Here is a 19,392-nt window from a genome sequence, read left to right as displayed (position 1 = left end):
CGAGGACGAAATCAGAAAATTCTTGCATTTTTCGGTGGTTATTTTGAACGACTCATATTATGAAGGATTTGGAGGGGGGAAAGGGGGGGATGGATGGAGGTGCCCATATTAATGAGACATGACTGTACATATAGACTATACGGAACCTCCCCTCCCCCTCCCCCGCATGCAGACTGTTTTGATCGAGACAGACACACCTTCAAGGATAACAAATAATGGCCAGGCTGTAGTCGAGGGCCTCACACTTTATGTCGCCGCCAGTTTGGTACTGGACGACTTTCAAAACGCTCCGTGACGAGTCGCGCGTGTTCAAATTGAGCATGATTGGATACATCAAAACGACCGACCCATCCTGAGTTTGAGGTGGTCTTCTTCAAAAAGCACATTTTTAAAAAAATTATTTTCAATACTATACCAAGATGAAATGAGGCTCCCGAATTTTATGTTTCGCAACTTGCTTGTTCCATAGAAGCTTTATTGTGAGTCACAGGTACTCATACTGAGGATATATGAATACGTGGAAATGACCAAGCGATCTCAACTTTAAAACGCCTTTCAGCCAACAGTGCTCATATCGAACAAATTGGCACGGTATGTTTACGCATCAGTCACCCTAGAAACAGCAAGCGTCAGTAAATGAAGACGTGCCGGATACAGGGAGGTGCATCAGCATATTGCGCGACAGCTGCATTCTCACGTTTAATGTCATTACGTTGGATAATCTAATCGGATATGGCTTATTTTGAAATCAGAAGGTCTCCAAAGCTTTGAAACTTTTTTTTTAATCATGAAATAGTCTTTAACGGATCTCCTAATACCAGAATTTTTTTTTTCAATTTATCGCTGCAACTCAAGCGCATGCGCAGTGTAAGCAAGCTCATCATGTGCCTCTTCTCTCAGAAAATTATAATGAATTTGTATGTTCCTGCTTTGAAGATATATCATAACAATTGGAGGTTTAAATAAGTTTAATCGCCAAAAATATTTCAGCAAGCCTTACCCGCCGTTGCCAAGCGTTTTCTCTCACGACATTATTTGTTTTATTTCACGCCGCGCCCTCCTACGTTTTTAACGTGACATTACTTTCTCGATCCACCGCTCTAATTTCTGACAACGAAAATTTTTAAACTGCCGTGACGTTTTTTGTATAATGACTCGCAATTCTGCATTTTTGTTATATTTTTCTTTCAGCTTTGCCTTGTTTTTATATTTATGCAATTTACTTTTCTCTGTGATGCAGCTGAGCCTGATACCTACTAAATTGCACTAAGAAATACTAGTAACTCTTTGTTTACGAATACAATGAGAAATTTAAAGTCTCCCTTTGCTATATTTCTTTTTTTTTTTTGGAAAGCTCGCACTCATAGAAGCAAAAGGACCAAAGGAGAATTTCAGAAAAAAAAAAGAGGGTAATATAGCGACGCGCCACAATGCACAAGGAAGTGGCTTTGCCGTTTATTGGTCCACAGTCACACTAAGCGATGGGGTTTCGATCATCCAAAATTGCGCTCGAAGCGGTGTCTTTGGTGTGAGTTTTTTTCATCAATTTATGAATTCATTCATCCTTAAAAGTGCTCCTTGTTGGACATTATGTAAAAGAGGGCGTTAGCACAACTTTACAATTTTTACAGTATGAAACCAAGAAGTCGAAAACACACACAAAAAAAAATATATATATATATATATATATATTTTTTTTTTTTTTTCATCCCGGAACGTTTACATGTCGTTTAACTTCGCTACGTGGCCTAGGTTCTCGCCTTTTCTTTGCGATTAGCGCCGTGGCAGGATGCCGTGGCAGTTTGAACCACGTCACGGCAGAATTTGCGCCATCCACAAGTGTGTTCGTTCTTGCCACTTTGCTGACCAGTAAGGTAGGATGGTTGACCCATTGGTACATCGCAAGAATACTGAAAGCTCCAAGGAACAAGGGCCAGAAGGAAGACCAGCATTTTTATTGTCGATGACCAACAAACCAGCGCTCTGACTGCCTCCTTTCTAGACCTTGTTCCACTGCGCTTTCAGCATTTTATAGCCTGCTAGAAAGCGCCCACCGTGGGTCACTGGTCGTTCGACGTGCCCACCGGCTGTTGGCCGAGACTTTGTGCCCCCGTCCTTGGAACCGCCAGCAGCCGGGCGCCCATTCTCGCGTGGGACGGCGCCCCGGTATCGATCGAGGCACCGTCCCGCCAAGGGACGCCGTCGCGGTGCCGCCCTCCCAGCGCCGCTCTTCGGGGTTCCTCAATGGGCGATGAACTCATCTTTGGCCGAATGGATGCTCCGCGACTCGATGATCTTATGGCACGGGCTGTGTCGCGGGACTGGGATGACTTTGCTGTGCGGGGCGTGTGGAGGCGAGCGCTGAAATGACCACACCCCCGCCACCCTCCCTCTGCAGTATAGGGGAAAGAAAGGGGCCACCAAAACAACGAGGTATGTTGGTTTTCGGGCAGGAAATAGGCTGCAGTGAAGAAGAATACGACTCATGGCATATCCCCTGTCCCGTTCGCCTGGGGAGAAAAGAGTGAGAGAGACTGGGAGACACCGTTGACTAGTAGAAACATATATTTACAAAAACAGACACACACACAAAAAAAAGATTGTTCGTGAATTGCTTTGGAACTGCCGATCGGCCGCTGTGTAATGGCAGCTCTCGCCGTCGCCGCTGGGCATGGCGCTCTCGTTTCGCAGCCGCGTCCATGGCTCTTCCCTTGTTACCTTGCTGTGCTGATCGTTGTCGCTCCTACGCCGCTTTGGTGGTGGTACAAAGCCCACGAGCAAGAGCCTTTCTTGTATTTTGTACGTCTAGTCTGCTTTGCTGCCACTTACTGCAGATTGAGGAAAGCTTCCGCTCCAGGGACGATCGCCGATTGTACACGGAACGTGTAATCGGCGACTGCACGCTCCGCGCTGCACGATCTATCGAGGCTACATCCCAGAGTATACACGAAAGCGCCATGAGCTTACCCTAAATGCCATGCATATAAAGATAAACACCATTAAAATTGTCACCCTATTGGAGATAGTCACCGTTGGATTTGAGGTCTCGGCAGAGGGGCCAGCTTCAAATTGATCACCAGCTCGGTGTCCCGTATTCGGATTTCTTCACGAAGTAAAAAAGCAATGGGGCAAAGCCGAGGCCCTCAATGGCATATTTGAACGTCCTGCTCTTTCGAAAGCAGCTACCGACCGTGACCACAGTAAAATAGCATCATGGAGGTAAGAACAAATGGAGGCGACATACCGCCTTGAGTCAGCCAAATGTGGAAATTTCGAATGAAACGGTAAGGCGCCGCAATCAGTGGAAATGCCTCCAAGGGTGACCAAAAAGGCTGCTGGGTCCAAATCAACTTTTCTCCCCGTCCAATAGCGTCATTTGGTTTTAATCATCGTTGGGTTCGTGTCCCTCTAAACCGGAAGTCTCCCCGGCTCCCCCTCTTAGAGTGTCGTGTCGCCTCCAGAATCTTTCTACCTCCATGAATAACATACATTAAGGCCCGTTCACACCGTGTACGACCGAGAGAGACGAGACCGGTTTTCAAGCCTCTTGCGATCTCTTAGGACCAGCTCCGCTGCAGTGCATCCGGTCCTAAGAAGTCGCAAAAGGCTTAAAAACCGGTCCGGTCTCTCTCGGTCTTACTCGGTCGCAAGAGTGTGAACGGCGCTTTAGGCTCGTTCAATTTACCTGCACCCCCTGCACCGGCGCAGCAAAGTGTACGTTGTTTTTCTTCCGGTTGTAACTCAATACACATACCGGAAGTGCACTGCCCTAGACTTTATGCACCGGTGCAGGAGGTGCAGGTAGATCGAGATAGCCTAGAGGGTTTATGCACGAAATAATGGTGCAACTCTTCTTCCGGTTCAGAAATGCCGCCGGAACCCACCGGAATCCATGTGGGAGGCATTCGCCGCTGTCATGCTATGTTTTGTGTGCTTTGGGGCTGCGTTCACGCTGTAGTTTGTCCGCTCACTTGAGGATTAAAATGGTCAATTGCGCCGTAAATAAATGTTTAAGCCGTGACAGTCAGCAACAAAATGGAGCTATATATGCACGCCAACAAAATTAGTTTAATTCTTTTTTTTATAATTCCAGCAATTATTAGGAACTATGACAAGGCGGCGCTCGAGCAATCTGTTTGCCGGCGTCACATATGGCTCCGACGGATACGCCAGCACAATAGGGAGTTTTAGCAAGTTGTTTTTGAAGCACACGGTTCCGAAATCATGAATGGTGTAACTAAACCGTTCCGTAAAACAGTACGTGAATTTTAACGTATTTTCACGAATCGTGAAACTGGTTTAACCTTGTAAGCGATAATGATGATTGCGTTTGACCGGCAGCGCCATCTTCTAGTAAACATGTGAAGCATTCTGCAGCGTGCAAATTCGTGGAGGGTCGTGTTTCAGGCTGATGTAGACAAGGCGGCCGACGTAACCTATACCGGTCGGAATTTCAAGACCCGCGAGGCTAGATAGAGTAAGAATTGTATGAACGAGCGCAAAGGTAGTTGCTACGTCTCCGTCATCTTGAACTTAAACGATCGCTCACGTTGTGCGCCGTCGAATAAAATAATTTCGTCTGCTCGCGTTCGCCACGACAGCTAGTCAGCCCACGCAAAAATTTACTAGCATGCGTAGTTTACCGAATTCACGATCGCTTACCATTGTGAGGAGTCCTCGAAATGATTAGCTTCAACCTCTCAAACGAAGCTGAGTGACAGGGCGACAAATCGCCTTCAGCTGTCCTAAGCCTAACGCTCGGCTGGGTCGGCTGGGTTAATCCCCAAAGCGACCGCCATTTTTTTTTTTTTTTTTGTCCGTGTAGGAAACGGTGCTGGCTGCGTTTCGGTGACGACTCCAGCAACCGCACTCTTAGAAAAAAGGGTCAGTATAGTCCTCCCTAAAGGGAGGAACGCTCTTGACACATATGTTCCTTCAGAAAGGGAGAAACTTTCGTCCCTTAAGCAGGGGAGGAAAAGTTCCTCTGTCGACTGCATCTCATTATGGCGGCCACGAATCGAGCAAATCGAGCTCGGTAAGGCTTAACGAGAACACTAAGTCTATTGCACGAAGCGAGAGGAGCAGGAAATAAAAACGTAACACGAGCTTTCCGCGAACTGTATTTATTTCCGAAGTTTCTTTACCCCTGCAGGTAAAGAAACTTACGTTTCGAAAGCATGCAGTCACTCAGTCTTCTCATCGTCAGCACTGCGATGTTCAACGGAGACAACCGGCACTCAATTCCCGCACTTTATGTCCTACCTTTGCTATTCCTCGAGCCGCAATTCCTTCGTCAACCGTAGCGTCAACCGCACATCACGGAGGAGTGAAAATCATTCGCCCGCAAAACCAAAAGCCGCTCTCAAATAAAAGCAAATCCGAAGCAACCTCTTGGCTTATCTCAGCACGGTAACACGAAATTATGGCGTAGCCGCGTAGCGTAAAAGGATGTTAAATCGCTTGCCACCAGATGGCAGGGTCAAGCAGAGTAATCGCATGTAGCTAGGCTAGGTGGCGCTAGGTACCGCCCAATTCATGTTTTACAAAAAAATATTTTTATTTTCTTACGCCACAATTGCATTTCCTTTTCATCGGAATCTCTAACACATGTAGACACGTTGCGCACACTACAAACATCAGGTCAACATATATTGAACGCATACACAGGCATCGCACATACAAACATCAATACAACAGCACACTACCCCGATCACTACTACCGAGCCCTGCGTTTCCGTCTTTTATAGTGGTCGTTTTGAGCGTACGGAATTTTTCGGTGACTCCCTAAGCAAAACAAAATATTCCGAACATGTTCATTTTTTTCCAGCAATGTCATACATCTGAGGCTATTTTTAATGGCTCAGGGGATGAATCTCTTATTAAAAAGAAGACGCTCGATCATGCCATAATTATTTGAAAGCCAATAAATCGAGCCGCTCCAATGTGGTTCCAAGCCATGAGTTTGTTTTCCCGCATGGCCCTTCGTAGCCAGTATTTATATTGTAGTGTTCGTTTTTCTATTTGTGCTGTTCGCGCAAAGCTGCAATTGCCGTCTTGAATTAATCTCTGTAGAGCGGATATCCACTCAGCTGGAAGAGATGCTTCACGGGCACAGAAATCGCTTTTCGATCAACTTGAATGCAGTCAAAGCCGCGACTTGCGGCTTTGACTGCAAGTCGCTGCGCCGTTGCGAGCTCGAAAACTTCTAGCGCTCATCCCAGCGCGCCACTTAGAGGGCAGTTTCTACAGGAAACGTAATATATTTAAACAGTAAAATAAAGGATAGCGTTTTTTTTTTTTTTCGATTTTGCCTGTCTTTTTTTTTTATGCTAAACTTCCATTATAAATATACGTACTTTCCGTCATACTTTCGTAGTGTTGTCTTTTCCCCAGAGCGCAATCGCTCTCGGGGACCGACAGTCACATTGGCCACTGTACGACTGTACGATAGGAGCTTACCGTCCAGACCAGCGTTCCAACATGACTATCCACACGTCGATCGACTGCACCTAATCCCTCAAGTGGTTTTAAACTCTTTATTGTAAAGCGGAATGTCATCCTGCGACACCCCGGCCCCTCCGATAACGGCCCGAATAGCGGCATCAATGCCCGACAGTTTACGTCATCTCATCTTGTTGTTACACCACTGATACGCGAACACACGGACACATCGGCGATAATTCCAGTCTTCTGTTCACAACCCACAACACTGCCATCACGATGTCGCTGACACGAAGAAATACAGAACCACGTTGACGATGTTGCTGACACGCAGAAGAATCACGTTGAACACCGGTTGGCACTCGGCACGGGACAACGGAACCGAACTCAGCACGGAAGGCACCCAGGCAGCCGGCAGGAAAACCTGCCTTCCTTGGACGCAGTTCCCGCGATTTCCATAACGTCGAAAACGTCGACACAGTTCCTCGTGGTTTCGCTGCTGTAGTTCCGCGTGTGTCCCGCAAATTACCGGAGACGGCCGTCTTACCCAGTGTATGTAGCGCTGCTGGCACTGCTCCGGAACTTCGCTGTTTCTAGCGGCTTCGTTAGCTCGTTTGATAAAATTAGTGGTAAAAACGTCAATGCAACCGAAATGTTTTGCACGTTTGGACTAGAAGACGGAATTACAGGCGGCCTTCGCTGCCGCTGAAGCTCAATCAACTCAACATTAATTTATTAAACAACGTGCGCGATGTGCTCTAAAAACGAAACCGAAAGAAGATGGGTCGGGAGGGCGAAAGCTTTCTCCGGTCTGCCTGGAGGAGGAAAACGTCTCGGAGAATAATAAGGACTTTAATTTTCCTTTCATCGGTCTGGGTTTGTTTATGTGTGTTTTGGTAAGCAAAAATAAAAAAAAAAAACTTTACAAAAAAAAAAAAAAAACCCACTTTCCTGGGGATCGAACCGTTGACCACTTGGTCAGTAGCGCGATGTTCTACCCCTGCGCCAACTGAACAAGGAGGAACTCGCCCTCCTCCTTTCATCTGAACTGCCGTTCCTCCCTTCTCTGGGCAACTTGTCCGCAACAAGGAGGAACAGTCGCTTTTGCTACCTTTCTCCTCCCTTTTTTCTTAGAGTGCGGAGAGGGAGAAACGAACGAGAAGAGCCTCCCAAAACTCCCAACAACTCGCGCGCGCATGCGCAGTGACGTCGGCGATGCGTTCAAGAACATACCCATTTGTGGAAACGACTCGCTAAAACTCCCTAATCTTGGCAGAAAATCTTTGTACCAACTAGGGGTTTGTGGACTGCGCTTCGCGCCAGGTGAAAATCTCCTTGCAATTGATATAGACAAAGCAGACGAAATTATCTGACGGCTTGAAGCTGAGCTAGTTAGTTCACTGCTATATATAGTGCCAACTGAACATAACGGAAGGATTAGATAAAAGAACATGCCAGCGGTGTGCATGCCTTTTCTATCTCTCTCTCTAGTCCTTCCTTTATGTTCAGCTGGTAATATATATATATATAGACGAAATTAGTTGTGCAACAGCTCCAGTCTTCACCTGTGTAGCCAGTCAAAACGTTGGAAAACCGGCTACAGAGCTGACACGTTCTGCACAATGTTTCCTAATAATTTCACGTATAGGTACCGGCACTAAATTCCTTATTAGTCACCCTCAACTAATTAGCAGAGGGTGCATGTTTTGCCGCCCGACGGCAATCTTGCGAGGCGTTCAAGTGCAGAGTGATGGCACTACACGGGCGCATTCAAGTGCCGTCCAAGGATGTTAAACACAACTCACCCTCATTCTCACTTGTGTTCCATCGGCTACTTGCCACCAATTGGTTTTATCATCAAACGCGAGCGAGGCCAACGCGAGGCCTCTATGGCACTACTGCTGCCGCCCTGAGACGCCGAATGCCTCCAACTTGGCGCCTATAGGCACTGATGGCAAACTACAATGTTGGTTTCGATTCGAGGTTAGCCGGAAGTGAAGTCAGGTGGAAGGCTTAGTGGTTCCACTCAAAAAAAAGCTTCCGATAATCCCGGCCTATCTCGTAGGGGCTGCATTAAAATTGTTTTAATAAACTGTTTTTGTTACATTAATATTTCACTTTTTTTAAAATAATATCAACCGACCTATCAGAGTAAACAAATCTAGCAAGACAAAACTTAGTAATGACATAATCGTCTAATAACCGTTGCACGAGTTTGTTGCCCTTTGTCGACAACAACAGTCAAGTAAGCCGAGAACCGGTCATGAAGTTTTCCAATATCGCAGGTGGTCTTATCAGTGGTTTCTAATGGTCATACCCATCTCTAGGTGGACTTGCCTTTTGTTCCAACATGGCTGGTTCTTGTAAGCTTATGTGCTTTTTTGGAGGAAGGGGAGTAGTAGTTGCAGTAGTTTATTTCTGGGGTTTGAAAATGGTCGAAATATAATGCAGGTCCGTCAAAGCCATCAAGGGCTTGTGGGACAGAATCTAAGGTGAAGTAGCACCAAGTGAAGTATTAGAAAAATAAAAAGCTTAAGCGCCGCCGTGTCAGTAAGAATGTTAGGGAGAAAAAACAATTCGTCAAATTTTGCACAGCTTTTAAAAAAGTTCGTAAAGTTTGAGAGGCTCGTCACGCGACACCAAAATCTAAAACATTCCTAAATACCAACAGTACGTATCCTGGAACACCAGTAATTATGATCAATTAACTCAAGTTTTGTATCTACACATGTAGTAGTCGTCAGTCCTTTCAGGTCACAGTGACTTCACAAAAAAAAAGAAATAAGTAAGAGCAAACAAAGACACAAAGTGTACTATAAATAGAATAAAATAAATAATTGAAAATCAAAGAGGAGGGTTGCTTGGCAAACAACCGCAACCAACCAAGAAAAAAAATCATGCCGTTTAAGGGATTCTGTTTAAGCAGGTATGATGACGTAAAACTTTCCTTAGTTGTTTTTTTTCGAGGTGACGTCTTCAAAGTTGGATGGTAGCGAGTTAAAAATCTGTGGAACTAAGTAACATCGCATGTGCTTGCAATTAACCACACCCAACATCCCACCAACTAGTCGCAGTTGGCGGGATGCTGGGTGGGGTGTTTTAAATTCGTCATTCCAGTAGTCAATGAGTACAATCGTTTAAAAAAAATAGACTGTAAAGTGGGCATGAAGAGGGTTTGTGACATATCGGGACAAAGTATCATGGGTTTCTAAAGAACATGACGCAGGCTTACTTTTAAGATACTGTTGAGTTTCTTGTGATGTAGTGCGGAGCAGTTGCCAGAAAAACTACTATGCCATAGCGGAGTATGCAATAAGCTAACGAGTTAGCAATGAGTTTTCGGATACCAAATGGCAGAAAAGGCTTAAAGTATAATAACCAGGAAACACTCCTTAAATCTGGAACATAATGCTTGTGAAGTGTGAGTTTCATGAAAGGTCTGAGTTCAAAATAATGCTTAAGTATTTTGCGGTGTTTGAGAAAGGAATGGGAGCACAGTGGGCATGCGATGCATTCTAATGTGTGGAGCTGAAGAGGAATGTCTAAAACAATAATCTTAAGTGGATTGTGAAAACAAACTACTTTTGTTATTAAGACGTTCACATCGAATAGATTTTTGGTAACCCAGTTTATTAATTCGAGAGAGCATTTCTGTAGCATTTCTATCGCTACAGAAAAAGAAAGGTGACTCGTTAGCAGAAGAGTTTCACCTGAATATTGATAGATTGTGCAATTTGAGAGGGGGGGGGGGGGGTACACGTATGTCGTTGCCATATATTTTAAAGAGCAAAGGTGAAAGAGTGGAACCCTGTGGCGCACCTGCTTTTAGGGAAATCGTGTTGCTAGATATTATTTCTACTGAAACTATTTCTGTTCAATCTTGTAGAAAGATTTTTAATAGGGTCAAGAAAGCCCCTCAGAAACCCTATCAGCGGAAAGTTCTCGTGTTAAAATTAAATGGTTTACGGTGTCGAACGCCTTGTAGATGTCGAGAGAACATGCACAAGTGAATAGGTTAGACTAAAAACCTAAATTTATATTCTGTCAGAGAGCTTGGAGAAGCTGTTGTGTACCACGCCCCGGAATAAATTCCGTACTAGGCGGGAGATATGTAGTTGCATTTATCCAGAGAGAAAACCATCATTATATAAATATGTTTTTTCTAATATTTAACCATACATGGCAGCTTGAGAAATTGGTTCATTTTTTTCTATTCGGTTTGGTTGTCGTCCTTTGAAACGAATTTTAACAATGGCGGTTTTTAATTCAATGGGAATTGAACTAGTTTCGATTATTTTGTTAAAGATAGCAAGAAAAGTGTATTTGTGCGGTTGAAATTTGTACGAAAATCGCCGAGGCGCATCCCGTCGTATCCTAGGGGCTTGTTCGGTTTCAGCTTAAAGGTTATTGTCTCAAGGTCGGTAAGTGTCATTTGTGGAAGAAATGCAGACCTCATGCTTGAGTTGGGGAGGGGAGAAGCTGATGTGACATTTTGTCGGGGTTGGCCTGAAAATGTTGCGAAAAACATGTTGAAGGTATGAGCCGTAGCAAGTGGATCAGGTCCAAAAGAAACGTTGAAAGCATTCCCTTGTAGACGCTGGGAAGGAATTCTGCTTAATTCATTGATCAATGACCAGGCGTTTGCAAGATTGGTTCAAGATTCCAACATTTTCTCTTCTATGAAAGTAAACACGTTTTGCTGAACGAGTAAGAGCGCTTACTCTGGTTTGAATCGTTCCGAATTTGCACAAAAGCTTCGAGTTCTGAAGTAATCAACGCATCTTTTACAAGCAATTTCTTTAAACTTTCTGGTAGATAGTATATTCTTATTTAACCATAGTAGGCTTGCTTTTAACCATTTTATGACAATAATTTTTCGAGTCTTAATAGAACTACTTAAGCAGCTGAACAAACGAGGGGTAGATGTCTCAGTGAGTTTGACTGAAAGCCAGCCAGTCGTAAGTGGATACATAATTACAAAGTTTTGATGGTCAGTAGTTCCAACATGACGCTCTGCATTGCGCATAATTTTCGATGTAGCGCAAGGAAATTCTATATGGCATGGCACAAGCTAATGATCTGGCAGTTTTTTTTTCTAGTTATAACTACAGCTTTTGTATTGACAATGGCGGCCTTAAATTATTGTGGTCTACCGAAAAAAATAACCACAATGCCTCTGAACGGTACGTTCCTTGTAGGAGCAAGAACTGCCGGTTCGATGTCATGATCTGGCAAGAGAGCAAGATATTCCAGACAAGGGGCTTTGAAAACTTTAGTAAGTTAATGTTAAAATTGCTCAGGCAGGACGCCGACACTGGGTCAGCGTCGGGGGGATATTGCTCACAATATTGGCCCAGTTTCATGATTTGCATCATGGCCCAGTATTGGGCCAATATCGGTTAACAATCGGTCTAGAAATGGGCCAGAATCGGCGATATCATTCGAGTTCTAGGCACAGATGGGCGATTATCGGTTAACACGGCCGCGGCCGCTGCGGTGTCAGCGGTTTGGGCCAAGCCAACAGGGTTGCCAGGTTGGGCTATTAATAGCCAAATTGGGCTACTTTGCATTTGGCGTCGAAATTTGGTGGTTGGCTATATGGCTATTTCGGGAAATTTCAAACCCTAACGCGGCACTTTTTTCTTTTTGCTTGGTTTAGAGTAGTTATACAAAAAGACACTTCAGCATGGACACTAAGCGACAGTCCACCCTTTCTGGGTTCCCGCTTTCAGGGATTTTCTGCGTGAATATTCGTGGGCGTGATGCCAGAACCTATTAGCTCAAGCGAGCTACCGTGATCTAGATTCAGCTCCGACGCCATCGCTTTTGTAGTAATTGTGGCTTATTTTATGCTCCCAAGTTCTTTCTGCTTCCTACTGGCGTCTCTTATTTCGTCAAATTTCCCACCATCCTCCTACAGGAAGCATATCATTCGAGGAAAAATGATACTAAAGGCAACTCAAGACACCCTGCAGAATTTGATGTCGCCCGATAACGCGTGCTGTACCGCATATAACAAAGGAGGCTTTTCCGCGAAACGTGAAAGTTTCTGAAAGCACAATGAGCCATAACAAAAAACAACGAATTCGGGACAATAAATATTCCGAACAAGGCCAAGATCAATGCGCATGCAGGAGCACCCCTGTTTCCGTTGGTATCCGAGCTTGCCATCGCGCTCCCGACACTGCCCTTGTCGAATGCCGCCGTGGAGAGACTATTCAGTCACGTGTCCCTCACAAAGTCAGTCCTAGGGTAGAGCATGTCCCTTCCAACTCTTCAAAACTTCCTCTCTGTAAAGTTTGCTTTCCTTGGGAAGAACGAGTTCTGGAAGGACATCAACCCTACTGAAGAAATTTTTCCCGTTTTAACACGAAAATCATGCATGAGGCGGGTAAGCCGGGAACGAGCGTGTGCTTCATAACTATGTGACTGCAAAATCGCATGTGGAATATTTTTGTACTTTTGTGTTTGAATTACAACGTTCAATACATTTCAAGATGTCGTAGATCTTGCAAGCAGCTCCTAAACCCTAGATATGCAGACGCAGTGCCTTCGAATTGAGCTCGCACATCCAAGCGCGCAATGTTTGGGCTCTGCAGAATATGGCTACTTTTGGGCTACATAAATCTCTTGCATTTGGCTACTTTTGGGCTACACCGTCTGGCTTTTGGCGGCTTCAGCTAGAAAGTACCTGGAAACCCTGCAAGCCAACGTTACTATAAAATTAACCGAGCAGATGGGAAACTGCTACAGAGCCTGCTCTGAAGAAGTGGCACCGATCCGGTGCTCGAGAACCGAGGTAATACCGATCGCAACGCCGTCATTCTTCCCGCAACGGCCACTCGAGGAACTGCATGTGACTTCTATTTTTTCTTCAATTGGCCATTTTGGCTCCGAAACAGATATCGTGGAAGGGGCTTCAAAGGTGCCACCCCCGACTCTCAAGCGGACGTGCCTCGAATTACTGCCGAATTTAGGATGCACATAGGTCGGGACAATATTAATTCTGCCGCAAACCTTGTAAACTAAAGATTTGAGAAAACATCACGCGCCCCCGTTTTGTACTAATCTCCAATAAAAGTTACTACAATAAAGAGTTTTCTTCCGTTTGTTTGTACGGAAAAACCCAGTTCCAGCCGCAAGGCATGTAGTTGGGCTAGTTGGTGGAACATACTGTTTGGAGGGAACAGCGCAAAAAAGGACGTAGGACGAGGTCGAAGAAACACATAGACAGGGCGCTGACTTACAACTGAAAGTTTATTGCTCTGTAGAAAGAGAAATAAACACAGAAAGGAGGAAGTGGAAAGAACAAACAAATCAAACCAATAACATGCGGCATCACCCACGCCCACGCTCCGTCACACGAACCTGCCACACTTTCTTCCAAAATCCATTTCGTCATTTGCAAGGGCAACCGAAGGAGCGCTCACACATGTGTCAGCTCCGATAGACGCGATAAAAAACGCTTCATCTATCTCCCTCGCAGTTTTGTTTTTGTGACGAGACAAAATCTTTATGTCACGAAATGACGGCGTGCAGCCACACCTGTCACAATGAACCGCTAGGTTTCCTGAGGGCGAGGAACGCAGAGAAAGGGAATGTTCCCTTGCCCTTACGTTTACACAACGCCCGGTTTGACCAATATACACCCTGCCGCAGGACAGGGTGTAGTTCCAGCCGCTGATCGCCCGGCGCGCCCTCGGCGCGGCCCGTGGCAACAGCGGCGGCAGCCGTGATTGGCCAGAGCGGTTGACCGCGATTCAGTATCGTTTTAGAAACGGTCAAGAATTCCTAATACCGGTCGATACAGCCGGTTCAGAAGCGACAAACTACGGGAAAACGGCGCTGGATACTGTATCAGCGTGGCGTTGGCCGACCCAAGTGATGTTCCGCCGACATCGGCCACATCACGGTAATACTGGCCCGATCTTTACGATTCAGCGCCAATATCGGCAGCCATATCCCCGGTAATATTGGCACGATTTCTCCGCGCCGACGCCAATATCGGCGCAATACTGTGTGCTGCCTGGGTGCCTTGTAGACAAAGGACTGCTTTATCTGGCAAGGCATACAGACACTCTCTGAGCTCGGCAAAAAATTCGGAAACTTTTTCAGAGAGGAGTTGATAAAAAGCCAGCAAGTGTGGATCAAAGACCGACGTAAGTATACGCAGTGCTATTGATTCCAATAACCGAAACGCTTTTTGTATATAAAAATAAAGAAAAGCTCTTTAAAAAAATCTAGACACTACCACCGCGCCTTTTGTTATGAGCCTAAAAAACTCTTTTGAATCCGGGTAAGGAAAATTGGACTGCACTTTCATCAGAAATAAAAATTTATGTTAGAACAAATGCGTCAGTTATTGAAAGCACAGAGCTAATAGCAAGCTGAAATTAGTCCCAATTCTTAAGGATGCTTGACATATTAACATTAAATAAAGTAAAAATACATGCGCTTGACGTGAAGATTTCTAGGCAAGATTGAAAGTTGTTAAGCCGGGAAAAGCTAGCTTTTGGTGTCTATATGATTAGCTCCAATGTTTCAGTATTAGTGATGTGAATGTTGTGGATCCCTGACTTTGTTGTGCGAAAAGTTTGCCATGTTGTACCTATGTAAACTTAATGACCTTCTCTTTTCTTCTAGTTCGGGCCATACGAAGAATTTCCAGTTGGAATATGTGAGGTTTTCATTGAAATATATTCGAAGATAAGCACCGCCACTAGGGAAGCCGAGCCTCCCACTGCGTCACACCAAACCTTTTTTCAGAGCAACAGAAGAGAGCCTAACCAAGATGGTAGGTACAGCACCAGGCTTAACAGGCCTAGCAGGCAGGCGATGGATGGACATGACATGCCCAGCCTGAAAATCCTCAATGTTGACTTTCTGCGCGAGTTCTGTCATGATGTCAAGAATGTTTTCCTGAGACGTCAACGGAATACCGCGTACCCCCATGTAGGAAAGACGACGAACTTGCTCTGTGTCGTTTGGGGTTCATTACGACTGACGGAGTTCGAGTGCCTAATCCGCTGTAGAAGATCGCAGTGCGCTCAGTTTTAATTGCAGCGTCTTTATGGCGTGCTCTTGGGATTTAGTTGTTGCCACGAGCGAACCATATTGTGCGGAGACAAAATTCAGAAAATCTTGAATCGCAGACAAGGAGTCTCGCATAGTGCCTGCCGACCACTTGTTTTATTTACAACAGAGTGTCGACTTTTGGGGTATAATTCATGAAGGGAATCGATGGTGTCTTTCCAGTAGAGTAGGAGGTGTAGCTTTTCGCTTACTGTAGCTGGTTTTGACAAAAGAAAAAGAACTAGTGTCTAGTTGGGATGACGTGGTGAGATTGGACTAAGTTTGACCTTGCGAGTCCTCCTCAAGATTCGAGGCAACACCATTTCTCAAGTTTGGAGGCGCTCATGCTTTTACATATGCTTTCAGAAATACCAGAACATTTTTTCCCAGATAAAGGGATCGTGCACAATCGCCACATTTTATCAAACGACCGTTTTCTTTTTTTGTTTTTTTTTTTGTTTTGTTTTGCAGAGATTCAGAGAACACAACACAAGTCTCGTCTGATGATAAAGTGGGATGCTTTCAAAACGGCGTTGTTGTAGATACAGGTAAACGTTTATATTAAGCGGAAATTCAAGATAAAGAAATAGCTCTCGGCTAATCCGCAAAGATTAAAGACTACTGCCCGCGCGAACGGGTGTCGGGATGTGTATAAGCAAACCATATCCCGTACAGCACCTGACCACGCCCCCTTGTCACGTGACATGACGTCACTTCCGCCAAGGCAATTTGTAGCGTCACGTGACCTGACGTCACTACTGTTCCAAAACGAAACCAGTTGTTTTATTGGTTTGCAAATTGTCACCGGGATACACTGCATCAGGTGGTGCAGATGGGCTTGCACGGACGATTGGGGAGAGAAGCCGATGTGGCTAACCCTACTAAACACCAGCTTTCAAGAAAACTTTTGCACTGCGAGCAACACATATCACTCCAATTGCGTGCGATTAGCCAAAAGGTTTTCAAGTAGAGTGCAAGAAAAGCTCCTTAAACCTAGACTAAAGAGTTTGCTCAAAAGAGCGTTATGAGACACAAAAGAGCGAACAAGTGAAAAGATTATTTTCGAACATCTCGTTGAGCAAATAAAAAAAAAATTTCAAGAAGGCATGTGCGCCTCTTACCAAAGCCGCATTGTTCCGGGTACAAAATATTAAATTTGTCCAAGTACGCTTTCAATGTCAACAGAAAGATTTTTTTTTGGAATTCTCGCTAATTAATGTAAAATTTTTATATAGACGGTTGACAACTTTGATAAGGACGCCTGACAACCTAAACACTGAAGAATTTATTTCAGGACACTTGTCAGCAAGAAAGATATATCTATCTTACAGATTATTCACTGAAATAAATGCTACAGCTAGACGCCTACAACGTCATTCATTGGCTTGATCAATATTAGTCTTAGGTGGACGTCACGGCATTGAAATGCGATAGCAAAACTTCGCGTCACTTTCTTTTAGATCACTGCGTCATAGTTTGATCAAATAAATATTTCGATGAAATAGCACAGATATAACATAGTAAATACTCGCTATTGACTGGTGAAGATTAACAGTCGCAGCAAAAGCCCCTCCCCCAAAGCTATCTGCTTGTCATGATTTGTAGAATTCATCCTCTCTACTGGCCTCCTCTCTAATGTTCACTCTGCTGGAGTAGAAAAAGTGGAGGGCTTTGTGGGGGGAGCTTATCCTGCTATTCTTAACCTAAAATAACTATAGTAGCTGACAGCTTGGCGTCAGTAAGAGGTTGTATACATTTCTTTGTCCTTTACTCAATTCCGCTATTGAGTCTGTGCCGAAAGGAAAGGATAAATGAAATTAAATGGCTTCATAGGGCTAAGGCTGTTCAGTGTGTAATGTTATGTTGATAATTTTAGTATATGCTGTAAAAGATCTATCAGTCTCTTAAGTAGACCAATGAACTAACGAAGGGTTCGAGCGAAGGAAAATGATCACCAGTTCGCTGGACAGAAAGGGGTAAAATGTGTCCGTAAAAGACAGGGTGACCGAGTTATCAAAATTAACACCAAAGATTACTTTGGCAAAATACGCTGAGTGATTTCGCACAAAGTAAGACATTGCCTGAACTTTTCGTTAGCTCTATGGCGAGCTCGCCGGAAACGAAATGGTACTAGGATACAACTTCCTTTGTTGGCCCTCTGCAGGATTATCAGGCCATAAGTAAGGGCAATCTATCCTTACTTCATTTAAATTAAAGAGGCATGGGAAACAAAAGCGATGAAATTGATGTGTATTTAGGTTCCGTTGATTCTTGGTATGTTTCTTGAAATGAGTCAATTTTGATGAATACAAATATGACGAAAGGTATTAGAGGGCAAACGAAAGGGAGGAATTGTCCTTTATTTACGGGACAATGTTGCCTTTAACGTTATGCCTGAATTATCACTAATTAACAATCATTGGAAATTTCATGTAAAATGCTGTTGGACTATTGGAGCTCTTGTTTATCGTCCGCCTTGTGGTACACTTAATGATTTCTTGCTCTATAATGATGATCTGTTTAAAATAATTTCATTTCCAAAACTTGCCCATGGTTGTCATTGGAGATATAAATATTACTTTTGCTCTAGTCTAGCGAGTCGACGATTTCTAGACGTCATTGAATCCTACGACTGTAAAAACTTGATTGATGCACCAACGAGAGTTACACAGGAAACACGTACGTTCATTGATTGATATGTGTTATAAGCTAACAAGTGAACAGTTGTAATCTCTGGTGTTTTATTGTGCGATTTAGGTGATCATCTGCCTATATTTTGTCTCACCATTTTCAATAGCTAGAAAGTGTTCAAAAACCGAAGCGTTGTATAGATGCAGTAAAGACAACAGGATTAACTCATTTTGCCTACTGGTGCCTGACATAAACCGGGATGATTTATATTATCAACAAAACCCAAGTCACGCATATGACATCTTTTTACGGAAGCTGCTCGATTGTTACCACACATAATTTCCACTGCAGAAGTTACAAAAGCACAGAAGGCAAAGAAGCCTTGGATAACGCAAGCGCTCTATAAGCGGATGAATAATCGAAACAAGTTATACGAAAGATTCGTTAAGAGCAGAGAAAAGTGTGTTCTGGCGGAGTATATAAAAGTGACAAATAAAGTAACCCTGATCTTAAGAACGCCACGAATGTAACGTTACAATCATAAGTTTTTTTATCATACAAGGCGACACCAAAAAAGTTTGGGATACAATAGCCAAGCCTTACCTAATACTCAGTAAAACGATTTCCGGACGAATTAACAATTGGTGATATCTTGTTCTCCGGTAAGTCATTAGCAAATAAGTTTAATTCCCATTTTGTGGCCTCCGGCGCATCCATCAACGTCCTCGGTGAACCATAATAGAGCGGAAGCTTACGTCACCAAAAATGTATCAACCTTGCGGGCATCTTCTACCTCCGATTCCCACAAACCCTGTCTCCGGATGAATATGACACTTCAGTACTTCGCTCTCGGCAAAAGGGTTTATTCACTCACTCATTGCCTTGGGGGGTTTCGGGATCGGGGGACGGTCATCAGCGAGGCCGGGGGAGAGTCCGCTGCCCGAGCAGCTTCTCCGAGTCCCAGCGGTGGTCGTCCATACCGCGTCATGGGGACGTCGTCGTCCAGGGTCGCTGTCCGGTCCGCTTGTCGAGTCCGCCACTCGACGTAGTGCCCGCACTCCCTGCGCCAGCGTCCAGCGCCGTCCGAGCTCGCCTCCATGACCGGTCCCTTGTGAAGTCGGCAGCCCCAGGCCAGCTTCCTTTGTCTCCGTTCCCCTCTTAAGACCTTCCCAAGTCCTTGTCCCGCCGACCGTCCAATTGGGAACCTTGCTGCGAGCCGACCCTCCGACGTCGCGCTGGGTGAGGGGG

General features: G+C 44.7%; 2 protein-coding genes across 2 annotated transcripts in view; both read left to right on the top strand.

The window, feature by feature from the left end:
- The window catches only part of LOC8043368 (talin-2), a 292,667-nt gene that overhangs the window by 60,883 nt on the left and 212,392 nt on the right, over positions 1 to 19,392 (top strand). The window lies entirely within an intron of this gene.
- Positions 3,214 to 19,392, top strand: part of LOC115313669 — a 32,261-nt gene continuing 16,082 nt past the window's right edge. Inside the window, exon 1 of the mRNA XM_040206702.1 lies at positions 3,214 to 3,219. Coding sequence (XP_040062636.1) covers positions 3,214 to 3,219 — 6 coding nt within the window. The remainder of the gene's footprint in view (positions 3,220 to 19,392) is intronic.

The sequence above is a fragment of the Ixodes scapularis genome, unplaced genomic scaffold (genome assembly GCF_016920785.2).
Source record: "Ixodes scapularis isolate PalLabHiFi unplaced genomic scaffold, ASM1692078v2 PGA_scaffold0__279_contigs__length_252992795, whole genome shotgun sequence".
In the NCBI taxonomy this organism is placed as follows: Eukaryota; Metazoa; Arthropoda; class Arachnida; order Ixodida; family Ixodidae; genus Ixodes; species Ixodes scapularis.
This window is presented reverse-complemented; position numbering and strand designations above follow the sequence as displayed.